Source organism: Zea mays, chromosome 8, assembly GCF_902167145.1.
Source record: "Zea mays cultivar B73 chromosome 8, Zm-B73-REFERENCE-NAM-5.0, whole genome shotgun sequence".
In the NCBI taxonomy this organism is placed as follows: Eukaryota; Viridiplantae; Streptophyta; class Magnoliopsida; order Poales; family Poaceae; genus Zea; species Zea mays.
Window position 1 is genome coordinate 85,626,075 of NC_050103.1, and position 22,739 is coordinate 85,648,813.

At 43.1% G+C, this 22,739-nt stretch overlaps 2 protein-coding genes across 3 annotated transcripts; one reads left to right on the forward strand and one right to left on the reverse strand.

Annotated features, from left to right (window-relative positions):
• The first annotated feature begins 1,321 nt into the window (after positions 1–1,321).
• LOC100285434 (ankyrin like protein) lies at positions 1,322–5,877 on the forward strand. Of its 2 annotated transcripts, none has more exon segments than NM_001158327.1 (7): positions 1,322–1,601; positions 2,171–2,588; positions 2,975–3,264; positions 3,474–3,857; positions 4,138–4,384; positions 4,465–4,603; positions 5,218–5,877. In NM_001158327.1, coding segments are annotated over 7 exon segments (1,821 nt in total). In that variant the 5' UTR covers positions 1,322–1,417; the 3' UTR covers positions 5,377–5,877.
• A 9,869-nt stretch (positions 5,878–15,746) lies between these two features.
• LOC103637069 (mucin-1) lies at positions 15,747–18,199 on the reverse strand. The gene is made up of 2 exons (XM_020543034.1): positions 18,128–18,199; positions 15,747–17,817 (listed from the first exon to the last, which is right to left on the reverse strand). Exons 1-2 carry the CDS (start codon positions 18,197–18,199, stop codon positions 17,119–17,121), a joined length of 771 nt encoding a protein of 256 aa, XP_020398623.1. The 3' UTR covers positions 15,747–17,118.
• Between the last annotated feature and the right edge of the window lie 4,540 nt (positions 18,200–22,739).

Consider the following 22,739-nt stretch of genomic DNA (forward strand, 5'->3'; position numbering starts at 1 on the left):
TAAATGATGGTGAAAGAAGCAAGGTACGTTGACGACATCGCCAATGAACCTCTTCCTCTTTATGAGTCGCAACTCGTTGCACTCAAAGCAACGACCAGCATGGCGTTGCTACCAAAAAGGTAGCATAAGTGGAGGCTGCCGAACTTAATGAGGAAGAAATGACGCTTGTAATAAAGCGCTTCAAAACTGCATTGAAGGGACGCAAGGACTACCCCAACAAGAACAAATCAAGCGGAAAGCGTTCGTGCTTCGAATGTGGTAAGACTGGTCATTTTATTGGCTATAAACCAGTCATTAACATTGTTAGGTATTCGGTGCTCTTACCAAAAGCTCCACTAAAAATGTCTAATGCTTATATAAGTCAAAGAGCTCATTTTACATGCTCTCCAAGTGCCTTGTCTAGTATGCTATATGGTGCCACATCGGACACATCTAGTGCACTATAGAGTTGAACACAAATTTGACATGCTGTCACGGTTCCATATCTAATGGGCCATCTGGTGATGCACCTAACACGTCTAGTGAGGCATATTCGTTGCATAACAGACTCCATTGTGCTTGGTTGAAAAACTGTGCAATGTGTGTGAGCCTTACATCTATTTAGTGCACCATCGAACATGTCTGATGCCTTCTGAAAAACTGCACTAAGAGGACTTTCATCTTTTCTTAAGCATGCTAACTCTTAAATGTTTTTACCGAACACATGAGAGGATTGTTAGCATTTTTAAAATGTTTTTAAACATTTTTGCTTGCTCTCACATGTTACTTAGGCCTATATTTGATGCATATGATTTCAGAACTTAGTGGCACTAGTTGACTGAGTTGTCTAATTATACTCCCCTTTTAATAGTACAATAATCTATCCTTAATCTGATCATAGACTATTGCATCTTGACCGATGAAACAAAATACCCTAACTTATACATTTGTCTAGAGCCCTTAGAAAGCTCCATGTGTGATTTTGTTAATTGAGGACTACCCTCAACTCTAGGTATTGTGAATGAGATAGGTTAAGCCCTCTAGTGTCTCATCTCGTCTCTATAATTTTAAGGGATAGCTGGTAATATCACTGAGATAGTTCTATTTTAATCTCTGGCCCTTAATTAAACAAACTTATGCCGGGGTCGTCCCATCCCATTTTATCCCATCATTACAACCAAATGCACCAGTGGAGTTTGAGGTAGGGATGATTTGGTTACGTGGGTTTTGTAAATTTTAAAATGGTGAATTATATAATGATATAGATGTCAACAAAATGGTGTGTAGGGAAAAAATTCGGACAAGTAACATTATATAACCATGTAGTATTTGTAATGGACTTGTAAATTCTTATAATAGCTTACAGGGAAAAGACTCTTCAATCTGAAGCAAAATGTACCGGGAATGTTGAAGAGCGGGACTCTTAAGCAGTAGTGAGATGCGGCGGTGGTGGTCGCCGGCGTTGGCGGCTGTGGAGCCGCGGTCCGTGCAGCTCCTGCTCCTGGGCGTCGCTCTCGTCGCAGCTTCTTTCTACGCCGGCACCCTCTTCGGCTCCTCCGCGTCCCCTGCGCTCGTACTGCCCCCTTCGCGCCCCCGATCGCCCGATTCCTTCAGGGCCAAAGGTGCCTAGCTTCATCTCTCTCCGAGCGTTTGACACCGTCGCGATCCGCCGAAGGATAGCATTTCCCAGTCCACTTCGTCCAGGCTTCTTAGAAAATCTGGCTTATGGTTCCTTGCTATGTTTGAAATTTGAGTGGCGGATTCCGATTTATTGTTGCAGGTTTCGTGTTGACGCTCCTGCATCGTTAGTAAAGGGGCGCTTGTTAGGCGATTGGTTCTAGCGGTTTACTCTCTATACCTTATTTGAGCAGACGGTAGTTTGCAGGAATAGTTTGATTGAGATTTGGGACCCGCTTTCTGCCAGCAACAAAGGATTAGGTTACTATAGTGCGGGCTAGTATGTTAAAAAATAATTCATAATTCTCCAAGAACTAGGCCTTAACCCATTTCAGTAGGTGCTATGCCTGAACTTTGTTTTTTTATTGTTTCTCTTTGCAGTTGCAGCAACTTATGTTGATACTAGAGTGCTCATCTGTCTACTTGTCCCATCCTCCTAGCTTACCATATCAAGATGCCTTGTATTTTTCATTATGTTTCCATGCCAATTTGGTGAAATCTGTTTTGTTTTCAGTTACAGATGTTCCAGTGTTTACCAACAGAGTTTCTCGTACGTACCGGGCAAAATCAGTGACAGTTCCAGATCACGGAGTTGATGTGTGTCCTTTGGAATACAATGAGTATGTCCCCTGCCATGATGGAGCCTATATAAGCAGCTTGAAGAGCCTGGATACATCTAGGCATGTGGATCTTGAAAGTATTTGTCCTCCATGGGAGAAGCGGTTGTTTTGTTTGGTGCCCCCTCCAAATGACTACAAGATACCAATAAGATGGCCAACAAGCCGAGACTACGTATGGCGTAGTAATGTCAACCATTCACATCTTGCTGAGGTCAAAGGAGGACAGAACTGGGTGCATGAGAAGGGCAAACTTTGGTGGTTTCCTGGAGGTGGCACTCACTTCAAACATGGTGCATCAGAATACATAGAGAGGTAACTAAATTTTTTGCCTAACTCACATCCCACGTTGTAACAAATAAGCTTGATAGTTGTATACTAGTATTATTATCTCCTATGGCCATTAATGCATATAATATGCAATCCAATGCTTGTTACCTCATCTAGATGATTGTCAGATGTGATGCCTTATAGGCTTGTAGCAAATGTTGAATGTTATTAATTTTGATCTAGCATTGTATATTCTTTAGCAAACAACCTATTAGGAGCATTCCCTTGAGTAATTAGGAACGAAGAGTATGTGCAGTGAAGGGACATAATTTGGAGCAACAATTAGTTATATATGATTTTGTTCTACTACCTTCTTTTTATTTTCTAAAAGGATTTTCTGTTTATGTAGTTTTTGTAATTGATCAATGCAGGCTAGGAAATATGATGACAAATAGTACTGGTGATCTTCGTTCTGCCGGAGTAGTTCAAGTTTTGGATGTTGGATGTGGTGTTGCTAGCTTTTCTGCATATCTTCTTCCGCTAGACATTCGAACCATGTCATTTGCTCCAAAAGATGGCCATGAGAATCAAATCCAGTTTGCTTTAGAACGTGGGATTGGTGCAATGATCTCTGTGTTGGCCACAAAACAATTACCTTATCCTGAAAATTCATTTGAAATGGTTCACTGTTCAAGATGTCGTGTTGATTGGCATGAAAATGGTAAGATTCACGTTCTAGTTTGTCCTAAGCTACTGACACAAAAATACTTTCAATTTGTCCTAAGCTACTGACCCAAAAATACTCTTCGTTAATATTAAAACTCTATTGTCATTAGAAAGTTAATTCTTCTGATAGTATTTTCTTTACAAATTCTACTTTCTAGATTCATCATCAAAAATTTTATTGATCATCCATGATTTGTTTTCCAGATGGAATATTACTCAAAGAGGTAGACCGTCTTTTGCGACCTAATGGGTATTTTGTATACTCTGCTCCACCAGCTTATAGAAAAGATAAGGACTTTCCTGTTATTTGGGAGAAGCTAGTTAATATTACAACAACAATGTGTTGGAAGCTTATTGCTAAGCATGTTCAAACAGCTATTTGGGTTAAACCTGAAGATGAGTCCTGCAGACAGAAAAATGTTGATATGAATCTACTGAGTATTTGTGAATCCAATGACAACATTTCACCATCATGGAAAATTCCGTTAATGAATTGTGTGAAGCTCAACAAGGACAAATCCAATATTCAGAAATTGCCTTCCAGATCTGATCGCCTATCATTTTATTCCAAGAGTTTGGAGATAATAGGTCAGCTCCATTTTTCCAATTCCCAAGAAAAAATATAGCACCTGTTTTGATGCTACAAATTTGAGTCAAGTTCCATTCTGAACTATAAAGAGTGTAAGAAATAAGAATGATGTCCTGAGTCCTCCACATTCAATCAAAAGAATGTCTTGGGTGTTTAAGATTTAAAACTTATTTACCTGAAGTGATTGATACCTTCGATGCAAATCTAGTTTGATCCCTTGGCTTAAATTTGTATTGAGTGTTTGTGAATATAAACGGTTTTCTGGAACATATTTTTTAGGAGTTGCACCAGAGAGGTTTGAGAAGAATAACCAGTTCTGGAAGAACCAGGTTCACAAGTATTGGTCATTTCTTCATGTTGAAAAGACTAGCATTCGAAACGTCATGGACATGAATGCTAATTATGGTGGATTTGCTGCAGCACTAAGCAGTGACCCTGTCTGGATTATGAATATAGTACCCTATACCATGATGAACACATTGCCTGTTATCTATGACCGTGGGTTACTCGGTTCTTACCATGACTGGTTGGTATTTCTTCCAAAATCAATGAATAAATTTTCACTTGTTTATGATGAACTGAAACCATTCTATATTTATGTTGCAGGTGTGAGCCATTCTCAACATATCCTAGATCCTATGACTTGTTGCATGCTTTCCACCTCTTTTCTCATTATAAACGCCGCAAGGAAGATTGTTTGTTGGAGGATATCATGTTAGAAATGGATCGCATCATTCGACCACAGGTAGATATTGCCTTTTAGTTACGAACAATTATAATAGATACTAAAGTTGTATATCATGTTCACTGTTGTCCATTTTTCCAAGAAAGTATTTCTGCTTATACTTGCAAATTGCAATAACAAAGGGCTTTTAATTTTGCAGTAACAAAGTCCGTAACATGTTCATAACACAACAGAATCCTAAGCCAGGCCATATTTTAGGCATCAAATAGTTTGGTGTATGGCTCTTTCATAGTTACGTGTTTCCTCTGTGAAATAAAAACGTACTACATATATAAACTAGCTATATTCCTATATCTTCAAAGAGCCAAATCAGTATTTGTCTTTTCCATTACAAACTAGTTTCTGTATGAGTGAACATGCCAACCATTAAACAGTATGATAAGCACCTCAGATACATCCAATTAATTGTGAAATTTGTCCATGGAAATTTAATAGTGGCCTGTCCTTCAATGATTGGCCTTTTGTAGACACAACGTAGTATAAAGCAGAAGCTACCTGTTTCTCCATTCAGAAACTTTCTTGTGTAGCATAATTTTCTGTCCCTTGTGTAGTCGTTACAGCAATTTAGTTAAGAGAGAATGTTCATCATTGTGTGCCAAATTGTGAACATACAGGGTTTTATCATTATTAGAGACGAGAATGACACTCTCTCAAGAATCATCAATCTAGCACCGAAGTTCCTTTGGGATGTTACCACGCACATGTTGGAAAATGAGGAAAGCGGGACAGATCAAGTTCTGTTTTGCAGGAAGAAATTCTGGGCTATTGTTTGAGTTATACTTGGGTGGAAATTGGGAAGCTGCCATATTTTATCCTACTTTTGGTTGCCCTTTGTATCAGTGACAGAGCAGAGCGTAAGGAGAGCTGTTTGGCATGATAGATGTTCCAATGAAACATAATATTTCATTGCACGTTCTCTGCAGTTGACAGTAGTGCATTGTTGAGAAGGCATATGGTACGGTGGTGCGGTTGACAGGGTTATCCAGAAACTAGCTCGGATAATTTTTGCTTTTGAGCTGTACTATTTGTCTACGAAGGACATGGGTGAGCCGGTAAGGTGTAGTCTTACTGACAGTGTTTGTAGTTTCTCTCATAATGAATAGCCGTTAATTCTTTTGTTATCTTATTCACTAATGGCTGATTAGGTTTAGGTTCTCAAGTTCTCAACAACATGTTGGTAGTGCTGTTTCTGTTGTTCCATCTGGGGAGCATCTGTAGTACTATAAACCTTATGTAAGGTACTGTTTCCAGCCAATGCCGAGGTGCATTTGTTACATTATTTGTTTTTTGTTTTGCTTATACGTTACTCTCTTTGTTCTAAACTGTTCTAAATTCTATGTTATTTTAACTTTTTTATTAAAAGTCAAAGAGTCAATTTATCTTAAGTTTGACCAAAATTATAGAGAAAATTATAAATATTTATGACATCGAATAGATACCATAAAAATATAATTAATAAAGAACCTAATAATTATTAATTGGTAGCATAAATAATACTATTTTATTATATAAATTTAGTTCAACTTGAGATGCTTTGACATTACAGTTAGGATAACTTGTAATTTGAGAGAGGGAGTAAATACTACATAATATGTATCCTTGAATTTATGAATCTCTTAGGGGTGTTTGAATGCACTAGAAATCTAGAATTAATAGTTAGTTGGCTAAAAAATTGCTAGTAGAATTAGCTACCTAATAAATAGCTAACTAACTATTAGCTAATTTACTAAAAGTAGCTATTAATAGTTGAACTATTAACTAGACTATTTGGATATATTAAGCTATTTTTAGTAGCTAACTATTAGCTTAGTGCATTCAAACATGGCATTAATTGTCTGAATTCTTTGCAAGAACTTAGGGGATGTTTAGTTTGAGTAATCACTTCATTCAAAATGAGGTATGAGGTGGTGCATCATGAATCTATTCCTCAGATTAGGATGATCATATTATTCATATTAGTACTAAGTAATTATGAGGAATGGGGTGGTGATGAATCAACTTATTCCATTCTACAAACCAAACAAAAAAGTGAGTAGTGAGAAGATCAGCTTATTACTCAAACCAAACACACTATTAAAGTTTCTATTAGCTGATTATTGATTGTTCACCCAGAATGTCGTATATGCTCGCATGCTTCGACTATTAAATAGAATGTCACACTCTTGTCCTAACTCCTAAGTTTAACTATTTTAAGTTTTATCAACTATTTGTGTTTGTATCCATATATTCAGCTGGGCTTTAGATTGTGACTTAAAGTAATTCTAAAAATTGATTTATATTCGGTTATACTGTAGATGGAATGATTTTATGTAACCTTAAAATTTGTTTGATTTTGGGACACTGGCTGCTTCCACAAACCACAAGAATAACGTGTAGCTGGCTGCTCAACCATCCACAAACCACGGGTTGAGACAAAGGGCATTATACTATGCTAGAAGTGGGAGAGAGAATGTAGTGAAAAAGATATTAGTGTCTCCAACATCTTCCTATCATGTCTTCTATCACATTCCTTATTTTAAACTCCACTCTACAAGCGGTGTCATCTACAGTGTATCATTCCTTATTTTACACGATCCACCAAATATAGTCTTAAATGGGCTCCAACTGCACCCTGGCCCCTACCCATGCCTGCTCGAGGGTGGGCGAGAGGCCTCTCGCCGTCCAACCATGCTCCATCTGTCACTGCATGCGAGGGGGTCCATTTTCACTAGGGAGATCTAATCACCCTTCCATTAATCAATGCGTTTAATTGTAAAATTAATTCTTTTGAACTTTAGTTACTTGATAACGATATATATTATGGTACTACAAATATGGTAGTATTTTTTAAAACTCCAAAAATTGATGCTAGTGTTTGGGCAATCCTTGATCGAACCAAAAGATCAAAACTCAAATGACCTAACCTTCTATAGCAATTCCAAATATGAAAGGAAGATTCTACCACAAAACACCGAGAAGATCCAAAAGAGTGGGAAAATCACCATGAAAAACTCGTCCAAATGGGGAAATCCGACAAACAAGATCTTCCTTGTCATCCAAAACACGAGAAAGGCTCTTCTTAAAGCACACTTCGAGATCATCCTCAAGGAGTTGTGAAACTGAGAGGACATTAAAATGGAAATTGGATACCAAAGCAATGTCCTTGAGAACAAAACTATTGTTCACCTGAATGGTGCCATGAGAAACAACATTATCTCTCGAATTATTCTCGAATGTGATGTACTCCTACCTATCATAGGGTTGAGGATGGAGAACTATCTAGAACTTCTGGTCATGTGACACGAATAGCAAGAATCCATGGGCCATGTGTTCTCTAGGCCTCCATCCTATATCAATAGAAAGACACGTGGTGAGAAAATGGCACAACACTGGGGTTATGAAACTGTGAAGAGTACCAGTGTTGCAGTATTTGCCCTTGAAAAGTGTTAGGAAAAACACCAAACATCCCTGGTCCCTTAGTGTGTTAGCGATCACAACGAGAATGAAACTGTGGTCCACAAAAGTTATGCGAGCCAAAACCTCTCCCATGAGATCTCTATCCATATGGCACATGACCAACACCTCACCGGGCACGACCACCACGTGGTCTCACTGCTTGAGGCCTAAGGCTGCCTCCAGCAAGGGCCTGTATACGGTTCTGAACTCTAAATATAGAGATTTAGAGGACTCTTTTTGTGTCCAGCAGCAGCCTGTAAAGCGTACTCTAAAATAGAGGAGCACTGGAGCATCCGCTATCTCTGGAGTTCTTCTGCTGGTCCGCTATCAGGTGCTAGCAGTAGCTTTACCATCCAAAAGCAGTTGCCAGCCGCACGATCCGTACATTGGCAGGGATAAAAGCAGTACTGTTTGCTACAAAAATATTCTATTTATATAGTTGGTATGTTATAGAGGATGAACTTTAGAGTACGCTGTTGGAGATGGTGAAGATATAGAGGACGGAATATTTTAGAGAGAACTGTAAAGGACATAGAATATTCCTTTAGAGGATGAAATTTAGAGAACGTTGCTGGAGACAGCCTAACAACATGAGGAAAACCACCTCTAGGCCTCGCAGTGTGTCTCTGAATAGAAGGATCATGCACACCATGAGAAGACCAACACATGTCCCTAATGCTCACCTCAAAACCCCACCTCTCATTTCTCTTCCTCCTAAAACAAAATGCAACCAAGTGACCATCCCTCTTGCAATACTCCCAGAGGTAGCTCACCTCTCTCTTAAGTGGAGTCTTTTTGTGTGAATGGGTCAACTTGTGTGGATGTGTTGCTTTAGGAAGGGGGTCACTAGAGATGTTAGGCAATGTATCAAGTGGGTTACTAAGATGATTATGTTTGGGACACCATACTTGTTTTTGAGGTGGGGCTCTCAAATGTTCCTCAAGCACCAAGATGGATTTAAATATGAAGGTAAATCTCAATCTCATTGTGTTGCCTTATTTTTGACGACCATAGGAGTCAGAAACAAGTGCCCAATAGCTAGGGTGGTAGATTTGAGTGGAGTGAATCTAATAGGCTGAGAGGTGCTTGGAGGTTTCTCTAAAGGTGTCAAGCCACTGTTGTCGGTGTTTCGTACCTCGTTCTGACAAGTAAATTTATTGTGCATATTCCGGGCTCTAGAGGGTGTGCGAAGAGGGCACAATATTTATACTGGTTCGGGTAGAATGTCCCTACTTCCAGTCATCGGTGGCTTGCGCTACCGACACCATTGATGATCAAACTCGTAGTAGGGGTTACAAGCAGACAAGAAAGGGAGGAGAGGCATCCAAATCTCTTATCGAGGTGGAAGTGGAGCTTAGAAGCTGCAAGGTGGAGTCCTCGCTAAGTCTTGGTTGGCGAGGCTCCAGCCTTCTGGTCCTCGTCGACACTCCTCCTCCTGTTCGTCCTTGTGGGTTCATCTCTGTCCAAAGGCATCTAGTTGTCTCTTCATTTGATGCCTCTTGACCCCCTGCCTTGAGGCGACCCTCTCCCTTTTATAGGCCGAGAGAGTGGTCGGTCAGCGGTGGCTTCTCTAGGAAGGATCCGTAAGGCAGGGGTAAATCCAGCGTTTTACCTCGGGTGAGGCCACATGTACTCGTGTGGCCCGAGGGGTCCATAGGTCATGAGTGGGAAGCAGACCGGTGCCCACAATGTGACTCAGTGCCAGGCGTGGTTAATGCAGTCAGTCATTTATGGCGGGTCAATCCAGGGCCGAGAGTGGGATTCACTCGAGTGGTTCCCTTCTGACACGCTCATCCTCCCTTGTCAGGCTTCGCCATGTCCGGCCTAGGCTCGGTGCCACGGGGTTCGATCGAGGGCGGGTCCTTATAGGGTTGGCGCACCTGCCTCTTCCGACTGACTAATGGGCCCTAGTGATCAGAGGCTCTTCCCTCAGCACGCTCACTGACCGGCGGGTCCTAGGGACCAGCGATCATTTCCCCGAAAACTTCACTCACAATCTTACCGTAACGAACATCACTCCCATCCCTAACAGCAAAGCCTAACCCTGATCCGCTGGTTCCCATTCTGAATTGGCTGACCATCATGCCTAACTAGGGCTCACCAGTAGACACCAAGCTCAAGACTGATTGAAGGTACATGTTTTCTACCTCGATCCTAGTATTGCCATGCCTACAGGACTCAATCTCTAGCTACAAACCTTCATAGAGTGCACACTAAGCAGGTGCAGTTGCACTCACATAGCTAGCCATCTCAGGCAAAGCTATCCAAGCATTCTTCTCTACTAGCTCAGTCTGAAAGCTAGGACAAGTCTTACACACACCCAACAAACTGAATCTAGATCGTAACTCCTCACACTCATCGAGCAATGTGGTGTACTTGGTCTATAATGTGGTGATGTTCGACATGTGAAGAGCGCAGTCATCACATTCACGTTGGACACGACAATAGAAGCTCTAGCGGACTTAAGCTCCCTAAGCGCCGACTCATACTTGCACTTGTATTTTTTCCTCTCATGAAGCCTAAGCATCTTATCCTGACTAGCCAAAGTAGTTGTCAGCTCATCTACCTTAGAGGCGATATCATTAGCAGAAAGAGATACCTTGGAGGTGGGTTCATCACCATTATCCTTGACATCGCCGCGCACCATGTCCTCACCAAGTGCCATGGTGCAGAAGCCTCTTGCAGTGTTGGTGAAGAACAAGAGTTTGTTGAGCTTGTCTTCAACCCGCTTCTCGAGCTCCTCGTTACTCGAGGAAGAAGTGTCGTTGAAGTTGTGGTCGAGGTTGCTGAGGGAGTCAAGGAAGGCACGCTCCTTGATCTTGGCCTTGTAGAGTTACTTCTGCTTGAACGCCTCCTTGTCAAACCTCCCCTTGGACTTGTGCTTTCCGGATGTGTACTCACTCTTTCCCTTGATCCAAAGTGGTGGTCCCGCTTGTCGGGCTCCAGCTTCCCTTCATCATGGGGCAGTTGGCAATGAAATAGTTGGGGTCTCCACAATTGAAGCAACCATCCTTGGCCCCGCCACGTCGTAGATTCAGACGGTTGTTATGTGAAAGGAACACAAATGCCTAAGAGGGGTGAATTAGGACTTATAACAACTTTGCTAATGTGTGCCACAAATAAATCCCTAGAATAAAACATATGCAAAAAAGTAAACTAGAATGTGCAAACAAGGTTTTATCTAAGTGTTGCTATCTTTACCGCAAAAGGAGTTTTCCAACCTAAGTTCCAATCCTAACAATTCTAAACTAGGAATAGAGGGAAATGAACTTAAGTACTTGAATGTAAATGCGGAAGCTAAAGAGCAAAGGTAGAGATGCAAACTCCCATGGACGATGCCAGTATTTTTATCGAGGAATCAGAAACCACGCAAGGTCCCTAATTATCCTCATTGGTGCCCCTATGCAAAGGGTATCCAGAACCACGGGCCTTCTCCACGCGCAAGTGGTGCTTCATTTCTGACTCCTCTCGGATGCTCCTTACTGTCTTCACCATAGACCTTCCGGCCAAAACGCCGCATGCCTCATTCCCTCCGGTACACGGTGGTGGCTGCACCACAAACTCGGTTAATGCGGTACCGCAAGACTCTCGCCCTACTTGGTACAATTACAATGGCTCACGCAAGAGCCGAGGGGTTTTGTGGTTTTTTCTAAACTGACTCAACTAACTAGGAATCACTTAGAGCAAGTGCAATAGCGGTCTAACTATCTAAGCACTTCACAAGGCACCTACGCTATTCATCGAGTGATTCTACTAAGGACTTGGGTGTTTGAGCCCTTGGAAATGTGTATAACCTTCTTAGGTATGTTGCTTGGGCTCCCACACCTTCAAATGGTCGGTTGGGTGAAAATATTCGTTGGAGGAAAAGCTGTTGCTTTCTGTGTCACACCAGACTGTCTGGTCTTGGCACCGGACGATCCAGTGCAACTAGCCGTTGCACGCTATCGGTCTCCACATCGGACTGTCCGGTCTTGGAACCGGACTGTCCGGTGGCTCTCCCTCCACTGCCACCAGAAACTAGCCGTTGGTGCACCGGATAGTCTGCAGTGTTTCACCGAACTGCCTGGTGAGCCACTAGTATGTCACACCCGTGTTTAGGGGCAAACACGGGTGCGTCTCATATGTGTGCCAAACAAGATCAACACATACAATGACTCGGTGTATAGATACAAATGTTATAATCTTTATTACATAACAAAAGTATCTTAAAAAATAACTGATAAAAAATAAATTGGACTAATATTATTTCCTCGGTGCCAACAACTGACTGGGAGACGACACCTAGATCTCGCCGTAGTAGTCCTCCTCCGGTGGTACATGCTCTTCACCTGTGGGGGGTATGTTGCAAGGGTGAGCTCATAGATGTTCATCGCTCAGCAAGTGTGGGGAATAATGTGCATGAGCTGACTCACGGTGGGGGCAAATGTGTAGTGTAAGGCTGATCAACAAATAATAGTTAACTAGGTGGATGCCCGTGCGTTGCCACGGGAGTTAAAATTTAGTATAAAACATAGATACAGAAATACAAACATCACTATGATATGTTAAATCCATGTGGTAAGACTGTTCCAAATTATAAATGTTTTAGTATTTCTAAAGAATCAGTATTGAAGCACACATTGACGACGTCGTCCGTGGCGCCCATGACGCCGTAGTGACACAGCATGTCGCAGAGGCGCGTGCCGCACTGCATGGACGTGGAGATGGCACTGAGGCCAGTTCAAGCCCACTTTCTGGCACACCCTGTTATGCTCCTTGTGTTGGTTGGCCACGCATACCAGCGTCACGGGGAGTTCCAAGGCCTCGAACTCCGTCACCAGCTGCTCCATGGTCAGCTTGGCGGGGCGTCTCACGAGAGTCACGAGCCCCACCACCACGTATGTCGGTTAAGTATGTCGGTAAGCCGATATTCTTAACATAAGAACGTTGATCTATTAGAGTAAGAACGTCGGTTTCTAGCCGACATTTTTCTAGTAGTGGTAGTGGTGCGGTGCCGGGGTGATGAAGTCGTGCGCCATCAGCCACGACACCAAAGGCTCTAAGTTGAAGGGGTGCTTGCCCGTGAGCCGGACAAGCGCCGGGTGGCGCCGCACCCACGCGTCAGATGTGGCCTCGCCACGCGAGTCGCAGACGACTGGCTCCACCTCGAGGCACAGGAGGTACGATGATCGCCAGTCCGGCGGGAATGTTGTATTTTTCCATGGAATCAAAATCGGGGCGGGTGCGACGCTTGCCTCCTGGGCCACCGGAGCAGAACATGTTGAAGCTCTTGGGAGGCACAATGGTCGACCACGGGTGGGGGGGCAGGTGCCGCTCAACAGAGGTCGCCATTATCGGCACGAGCTACGAGAACGATTTTTAATTGTGATGTCCAGAGCTCGAGGTTAATCGGAAGCTCGAGGAATATAATCATGCATGCCCTCAGAAAGAAAACATAGAATAAAAAAGGAAACACAATAAATTAGGCAAGGGAAACAGTCAGTCACGATTTTCTGATACAATCAGGCGATATATTAATAGATATTACACGACATTATATATGAAGCAAGTATTAACACAACATTATATCAATAGGTCGGGAAAGTATATTACACGGCAATTATAAGGGAAACACAATAAATCAGGCAAGTATATTACACGATATTGCATAGAATACAATCAGGAGCAAATTCAGATACTATGCTGATCCAAACTGCTGTATTCGGTAGATTATGTTTGCAAATCTACGATTCTAGGGACAACTCACGTAAACAAAACTTAAGATTTCAAAAAAGAAGCCAGGTTAGGTAAGACTACCGCAAGACTGTTACTGCAAGCAAGCTGGCATAAAGCTGCATTCGAGATCACGTTTTTATTCATCTTGGTCAGCGCGCCTTCATGCTGATTTTTGTATTTGCCAAAAAAGTGTTGGGCTGTAATATAGTTGAAAAAGAATCCCCAAGTGTCTCTAATGATTCCTGCGAAAAGTCCTCTCGGCAATTCTTTGCTATAAGTGCTTCCAGAATCTGCAAGTCAATGAACATGGGTTAAAAATAAAAACTATGTTTGTGTAATGCCACATCAATCCGAAAGTGACTATTGCATTTGGTATGAACATATGGGAATGATCAAATTACTTCCAACGAAAAGAACAATCGACAAATGCATGTGTAATGTATTGACTGTTTGATGGAATGCAAAATTTCTACAGAACTCTAGATTTCACCAGAAATAATTACATTTTGACAGCGGGGAGTTCTACACACTTTCCTGCTTAGACTTGTCAGATCTCTATCACAACAGCTACAAAACGATCAGAAGCCTAAGCATGTAAGGAGAGAACATGAGTGATGATCATGTACATCATGATGGGCGAACAAATCAGGAGCAACTACACCACTGCTTGGAAGTAGCGACGAACATTAATTACATTACAAAATAGTATAGTAATAACTAAAAACAACCCTACGTATTTACCAGTCTCCATATCCTACATTCTTACCTTAATTACTCTGGACCAGCATGCGCCAGTTTACTGGCTTAACACTGGCGGTACTCCATCACTAATTTTTAGTCCCTTTATTTTATTTCATTTTAGTTACTAAATTTCTAAATAGTTAAACTAAAATAGAGTTTTATTTTCCATATTTAATATTTTAGGGACTAAAATATAATAAAATTGATGGACAAAAAAATTAGTCCCTATAAACCAAACACCCCCTTAAATAATTTACATAGTTTTAGCTCTCTCAGATACTGCTGAGCCCCTCCTCTCTAGATGTTTCAGGGCCCCTTTGGCAGGGCTCTGGCTTCTCCAAAAACGACTTTGGCTCTGTCTCACGAGGTGAAGCCACTTCTTTAGATGAGCCAAAGCCATTCTGAAAAATTATTTGGCAAAACGGCTTATAGGTTGTTTTTCAGAAAGACCCTTGTATAGTTTATCTCTCATGTACGTGGCTAGGGATTGAGGGCAGGACCAAAAAAATAATTTGGACTGGTGGGAGGGCTATTGTGCAAAAATGACGTGAGCTGAAGCCGAGTGAGGCACTTTTTTTGGCTCATGCCCTTTAGTTCATTTTGGAAAAGCACTTCACTTGTGAAGCCATTTGAAAAAGAGGTGTTTGGCATAACTTTTGCATGAGCCAGAGCCGAAGCTGAAAAATAAGCCCTACCAAAGGGGCCCTCAATATCACCTTCGCTTGCATGGGCCCTGCACATGAGGGAGCCAAAACCAAAAAAATTGACCATGGCAGAAGCCTGCCGCCCATGCTCTCCTAGCTCCCGATATGCCCAAAGTTGACACCACTCTATCGTCTAATGTGCTCTGTCTAATGGGATATAAAGCCCTGCATGCTCTGCAAGATGTTTCCATGCATATAGATGAATTTCACAAACTATTAGCAATGCTCACAAGGAAGGATTTTTCCAACGGTTATTTGCATATATAATTTACCTGTTTTTTCTATTATTAAAAAGGAAAAAGAATAGCCAAAGTGCCATCCAGGCAGGTGTGATTGTGCGCCTGCTTTATGCATTCAACACAGTTAGTCAGTGTGCATATAACTTTCTGCTGGGGTATTTGCAAATAACATGTAAACATATAGGTTACATGAAAAATACCAGCAAACAACATATTTAACCTTGTTTTTTTGCTGACCAAATTATATAGCCTTATTTTCACAGGAAGAAACATGGGTAATAAACTACACTTTGGAACCACATGCAAGACTGTACCAACAAGAACTTAAAGTGAATATATTTGTGGTCACTAATCTTATAAGATAGGCGTGATTGCTTAGAATATTAACACTGACATGAACATCAACCCAAACACCGTGCAAGCATGTGGAGGGTGTAGAACGAGATAGTAAGAAGGAAGACACCATTTTCCACAGAGAGACAAAGCACGGGGACGACAGTTACAGACGGATCCACGATGTCAGGGGAGAGGGAAATTGGAGAGTTGGAAGCAGTGGGACCGCTGTACCTCGGGTGCCATCGCGGAAGGCCTTGGAGACATGCTTGGGTGTCCAGCACAGGCCCTCATGGCGGTCGTCCTCGTCAAGCCCCAACACCAGCCGCCCGATGGCCAGTGGCGTCCTGTCGTAGCTGTACCACCAGGGCGTGGAGGTCGACGCGCTGGTGCGGGTCGAGGTGCGTGCGTTGCGTCACAGTAAATCCTTTGTTCGTCGACGGACACGGTGTCTCTGAGAGTTTTTTTGGAACGGAGGTATCCCATGTCTAGGCTTCGTAAAATTATTATCCCGAACCAAGCAATTGCATTTCTAGTATTATAACACCCACAACTTTGGTATTTTGTGCTTCTCGCCAGATTTAACCACTGTCGAGCATCATCAGCCATAACCGGAGCTCAGTAACGAAGGAGGTGGCCCTATGATCGCCTACCCCGTTTTTCAAAACGACCCGAGTCCTTCTCTGCCGCCCGATCCGATGCGCTGGATCGCCGACGACCGGCTCCCTGTCCGGTAGCTTCTTGCCGATTTCCGGCACTGGTGCGTCGCCGGAGATGGGAAGTACCGCTTGCTCACCTACCTGGATCTCAGTCGAAATAACCATTAATAGCCGAATACTCAACTACCTGAACCTGTCCCGGAACCACCTTGGTGGAGAAATATCGGCAACCATTGCTGCAATGCAGAGCCTTACGGCCATAGACTTCTCCTACAATAACCTGTCTGGGCTCGTGCTAGCGACTGGGCCATGATGCACACACCTACGATGGCATGTCCAATACCTTCAAGTTGCTAATTGTCCTTGGCTTGCTTGTCTGCTCCATTGCGTTTGTTGCATGGCAATCTTGAAGGCCCGATTACTAAAGAAGGCCAGCGAGGCACACAGTTGGAGACTCACTGCGTTCCAGCGCCTAGACAGTCTGAAGGAGGAGAGGAGCTAGGATTGTGTACAAGATGACGACAATGCTGGATGGTGAGCATGTTGCAGACTTGCAGTGAAGCGGCTTTCGTCGATGAGCCGTGGCTCGTCGCATGACCATGGGTTCTCTGCAGAGAAACAAACTCTTGGGAGGATCCGGTGGTAGCGCATCTTCACGCCCGACCAGTGCTCACGGCTGTGCTGCCGCTCTACGTTGCCATGATGCTGGACCGTGAGCCAGCCGTGGGCCGCGCGACGGAGGCTCGGCTCCGCGCCGCGGAGGCAGAGCTGGAGCGCGCCCGCCGCCGCGGCGCGGATCTGGAGGAGCGGCTCCGGCAGCTGGCCGGGGAGGGCCAGGCGTGGCTGGGCGTCGCCAGGAGCCACGAGGCCGTCGCCGCTGGCCTCCGCGCCACGCTCGACAAGGTGCTCCAGCAGCCCGCCGTCGCCGCTGCCGGCGGAGGAGAATGCGGCGTGGCGGAGGACGCGCAGTCCTGCTGCTTCGTGGCATCCCCGTCGGGGCTCGTCGCCGGCGACGCGGTGTCGACGGGTTCGTCGCCGTCGTGCAAGGCCTGCGGCGTCGTTTTGCTCATCATCATCGCATGCGGAAGCGACGGCCGCGAGGTGGGCCTGCTCGAGCGCTCCCATGGCGGTAGATGCACCCATCTCAGAAACGAGATTAGATCTCGATTGATCCCTTGGCGACTTCGCGAGCCAGTCAGCAGCTTGGGGAGGAGAGAGAGAGTGCGTACAGGAGAGATGGGGGAGAGGAGATGGATCCCTGGCATCACGAACGCGCGCAGCGTGGGGGGAGCAGGGACGGGGAGGGGGCTAGGGGATGGGGGGTTGCAGATCCCCGGTATCACGGACGCGCGCAGCGTGGGGGAGCAGGGGCGGGGGCTGGACGACAGCTATTGCGCAGGGGTTTGCGGCGTGCTGCCGTGCGGTGCGGGAGGCCGTTGCTGGACGGGAGCGGGGGCAGTCTACAAATGGCTCTTAATAGTTGTAATGAAGCTGAGCATTGCATTTAATATGTTGGTCAAAATTTTATTAACAGTTACTAAGTATAGGTGTATACCATCCAATAAAATAAGAGATCACAATTATAATAAATCCCACAATGCAATGCATATGACAAATTAAATTTAATTCCATAAGTTACACATGTGAGTGTCCAAGATGTTCTTGACCGTGAGCACGACTGATATTCTAGTTTTGTACTCTGTAGAGGTTCACATCTTTACCCACAAGATGTGCTACCCATTTTCCAAGGGGCCTACAATTCCCATTCATCTCTACCGAGGAGACGAGGCAGAGTAGCACTACGAGGCCTTTCCAAAGTTACACTAGTTCGAGAAAACCCGCTACGGATTTAAGAAGAAGGAAGCATAGGAGTTCCTCGTTTGAAAAGCTTTACAAACAGTCCAACCCGAGGTCCTCCCTATACTCTATACTGACCCGCTCCTCGCTTGTCCCTTTTGGGTAAGGTAGTCTCTCCCTAGATTTTCTAATTACTTGGCCTAGGATGTCCTATTCCACCCTTGTGGTAGCACTGTTTTCCCAATTGGTTCTCCATGTTCTAGTTAACACAATAATCTTATCATGAATAGTAAATAATCCAGCAATAATGATAAAGTATGATCATGTTTCATTTAGCATTACTTCCCAAAACCAGGTACAACATAGCTAAACTACCAAATAATTCATTTACAAGCAAGGTGTGAGGTAAACAAAACTAGGGCAACCTATTAGGTCCCATCAAATTAACCTGAGCATGTCACAATAATTATAGAGAACATTGTTAGGTAAAGAAGAGTGGTCAAGGGCACAACTTGCCTTCTGCGAGCTTCTGCTCAGAATCTTCAACCTGATGTGCTCTGGGCTCCTCGGTCACTTGCTCGTCTACTCAAAATAGTAAAAAACATTGCATAGGAGAAATTAACATCACACCAAATATGAGAACACACTGCATAATAATGTTCTACGCGTTGCAACGAGATCGTAGATTCGAGAACCACTAAAATCGGAGTTACGGTTAAAAAGATATGTTTTTCCGTAGTTCTTAGGTGATTAAATGATAAAGATATATTCTATTAATATAAACCATATGAGCCATACAATCTAAAAAAATAACTAATTCAACTTTAATTATAACATGATTAAAGATCATATTTTAGTCAAATTATAGATGGATCAAGTTAATCATATTGACTGTGACTAGAAAAGTAAGTCCAATAAACATTGGGTTAACCAAATATTTAGTTATCTTTGAACACACTAAACAAATTTTGTTAATGTGTAGACAACTTTAATACGAAGCTAACACGACTAGAACGGTGGAAATTGAGGTTAAAACAGAGAAGTTATGCAATAAACAAGTTTTAGGTTGTTTTATTATAATTAATATACCTAAAATTCAATTCCCATGTTTGTTTAAATGAGATCAGGGCTGCGGTTTCTAATACCCGAGAGCTCAGGGTTCTGTTAACCAGATCTAGGACCAGTTTGTTATGGTTCTTAGAGGTAGAAGGCCTGCGTGTTGTTTCTACGAAAACCGAGGGACTCATTAGCGAATATAACACGACAGTATATACATGCGCGCTTTTATGGCTGTCAAATCAAGATTCGAGGATCCCTATATTTTACCCGAACATGTACGTGAAGGAGGTCACTGGATCTGAGATCCATGGCCCAGATTTAATCTTGAACCGCTATGTGACTGCGACCATAGGATCATAGATCAATGGCCCCAATTTTATTACACCCTCTCATCCGCCCATTCACAGATCAACGCTCAGGATTTATCGAGCCAAACAGGTAACAGTGCTCTAATCATGACCGTCGAACTCGAGATTGACGATCCCCACATCTCCTCCTCCTTACCGATGCTGTGCACAGGCGGCGGTGTTCTCAGCCCACGGCGGCGCCATCACCGGAAATCCCAACCTACACACTAGAGCTCTAAACTTCGATCCCAACGACGCTACACATAGAGGGGAAGTAAGCGAACTCGTATGAGAAATCTCACCAGGAACCGAGGCGTGATGTTCTCTACCCACGATGAGACGCGGCTCTGCGGTGGTGACGGCACTCCAACGACGAATCACGGTATCTTCGTCCACCAGACATGCACAGCAAGGGGTCAATTGCTTGAGCGTGACCTGATGAATCACCAGGACCAATTCCCCGAGGCTGAAAGCTAATGCAAAGGATTTCCAGGTGCGACGGCTTTCCCTATTATCCTCCTCCTCGCCATGATGGTGCTCCTAGGCGTGATTTATTTGTGATGCCGATGGGATGTAGGAGGGTCGTGGGACCCTATTTTTATAGCCTGGAGACCGGGGCGCACAACCGGTTTTGACCCTGAGTTTCCCGGCGGCCGTTGCAGCATCCCAGGTGTATGATTTCTGTTCAGGTTCAGTAAGGTGAGCGAAGGGGTCGACAGGAGTGTCCTGCTTGGCGGCGTCGGGGATCTATGTGCGTGTGGCAAGGGAGCCCTAGTCGAGCGGGCCTGGTTGCCAGACGGCCAGCGTGAGTCCGTGTGCGGACGAGATCACACGGAGAGTTTCCTGGGCCCGCGTGTCAGTGCCCTCTCGTTGAGTGAGCTAGCGCGGGAGGTGGGTCGATCAACGGGTTTTAGGCCCAAGTAGAGGTAAGGCTTTCTTTTTTTCTTTTTGTTTTCTTATTTCTTTTTCTTACTTTTTGTGTTTTATTCCTATTTCAAAATTTCAAACTCAAACTTGTATTACCAATTTAAATACAAATGCAACAATACAAGAACCAAGCATGCGATGCACATTTATTTTATTTATATAATTATCAGTTGTTTAAATCAAGCCTAATATTTAAATATGCAAAAAGAGAAAAAGTAATCACATAGACCCTCATAAATTCCATGACTTTATTATTTTTTATTCCTCCTAAATTTTGGGCACTACACAGTGCAGCACCAGTACACAGGCTCACAACCCATCTTTGGATTTCTTCATTCTTTCGCTTGGGCTTTTTTTGGTCTTGCGTCTTGGACTTTTGCTGAGTATTTGTTGATCTTCCTTCAATATTTTGGGTCTTCTTTTGAGGTGTTGCATCCTTAGAGTCTTAGTCCAATCCACTCCGCATCCTGTGAACTTCAAAACAAAAACATTTGGGGAACATTAGTCCACAAGGTTATGATGATCATCAAACACCAAAATTCCTAATCAAATGGGTCGAAGTCCATTTTCCTTACTATCTCTCGCCTTTTTGGTGATTGATGGCAACACAACCAAAACAAGCAAATATCAAATACTGAATTGAAATATGCACTCTTCTTGCTATGGATGCTTGTGCATAGGCAAGATGAAAGAGATGCCAAATTGAAAGCTATGAGGTCAATTTGAAATTAAGCATGTTCATGCATATGTAGCTAATCGCCATGTGAGATTATGGACTTAAGCGACCCCCTAACTCCATAATTCACACACCTCCTATCTAGGACTGAAACCAACAAGATAACCAATTGAAAGGATCAAAAAGTTAAAATTGGTGGGTTTTGGTATTTGATAACTTTGGTTTGCTTTGGACCATAAAATCCCCCTTTGAATCAAACATCGAAAAGTAAGACATATAAAGCATCCATGATGTAATTTAAAGACTTGCCCTCTAAAAAGAATTACTCCCCCTAAAAGAAAGTTCTCCCCATGTGGAAAAGTATTCTCTCCTTTTACAGAAAAGGACATACTCCCCCTATCGGAAAACCCTCTTTTTTAAGAAAAAGCACATGAATACAAGAGGAAACAAGACATGATTGAGATAGACTACCTCCCCCTAAAACTATGCATAGGTAAATGATAGAGGATATTATAGTGATAAGAAGCAATTAATAACATATGCATATATGGCATCATGGGGCATAAGATGAAAATAACATAGCATATTCAAATACTAGAGAAGACATGTAAATGATACCAATCGAAAGATTATAGCAATCAAATGGTTTGGACGATGGTATTCTTCTAGTGGAAGCATGTTGTCTTTCTCCGAGGACACCATTTTCCTTCAATGAGACTACTACACAAATTATAGGCTTAAAAAGTAGTGTTAGTCTCAAAGACTTATATTATAGAGTAACCTCCCCCTAAAAGTGTGCATACAAGTTTTGGAATACTTGTAGGAGACTTGCACTTTGATTTTGAGATCAAGAGCGACAAATCATCTATAATCCGTACTTTTGCACATATAATTTAAAATGACACCAATTGAAAGATATAACTTTAGAAACAAGCAATAGTGTCATCTATCTAGAAATTTTCATTAATCTATGTGTCGTGCTTTATTACACATTTTAAACCATGTAGATTTGCTCAACAAGTATGAATTAAAGACGAGGATTCCTACCATTTGATATACCTAGTCTCAGTGTTTCTAACCTCACTTCTACAAGTAAATTTATTGTGCGTGTTCTGGGCTCTAGACGGTGTGCACGGTGGGCGCAAGATTTATACTGGTTCGAGAAGAACATTGAAAGTCGCCTAGAGGGGGGGTGAATAGGCGAAACCTGAAATTTACAAACTTTAAACATGCATTATGCCCGGGGTTAGCGTTAAAATTAAATCGGAGTGCGGAAGATAGTTCTCCTTGCTTAAAGTTGCTCAATCAATGTGAATAACTTTTGGGAGCAAACTCAAATCAATATGAGCAAGGAAGCTTTTAGAGAGGAAAGAGGGGAAACAAATCAAGTGAAGATCAACAAGTGGACATGGTGATTTGTTTACCGAGGTTCGTTTCCAAAGAACCTAGTCCCCGCGTTGAGGAGGCTACAAAGGCCGGGTCTATTCCAACCCTTTCCTTCTCT

What these genes read in the sequence shown, in the direction of transcription:
- LOC100285434 (XM_008656867.4), top strand. Translation starts at nt 1,418, where the DNA reads ATGCGGCGGTGGTGGTCGCCGGCGTTGGCGGCTGTGGAGCCGCGGTCC. An exon ending in TGTTGATTGGCATGAAAATG is followed by an intron (nt 3,265 to 3,473) that starts GTAAGATTCACG and finishes TTTGTTTTCCAG; the next exon opens with ATGGAATATTACTCAAAGAG. An exon ending in ATCGCATCATTCGACCACAG is followed by an intron (nt 4,604 to 5,217) that starts GTAGATATTGCC and finishes GTGAACATACAG; the next exon opens with GGTTTTATCATTATTAGAGA.
- LOC103637069 (XM_020543034.1), bottom strand. Translation starts at nt 18,199, where the DNA reads ATGAATGGGAATTGTAGGCCCCTTGGAAAATGGGTAGCACATCTTGTG. An exon ending in AAGATGTGAACCTCTACAGA is followed by an intron (nt 17,818 to 18,127) that starts GTACAAAACTAG and finishes CCTGCGCAATAG; the next exon opens with CTGTCGTCCAGCCCCCGCCC.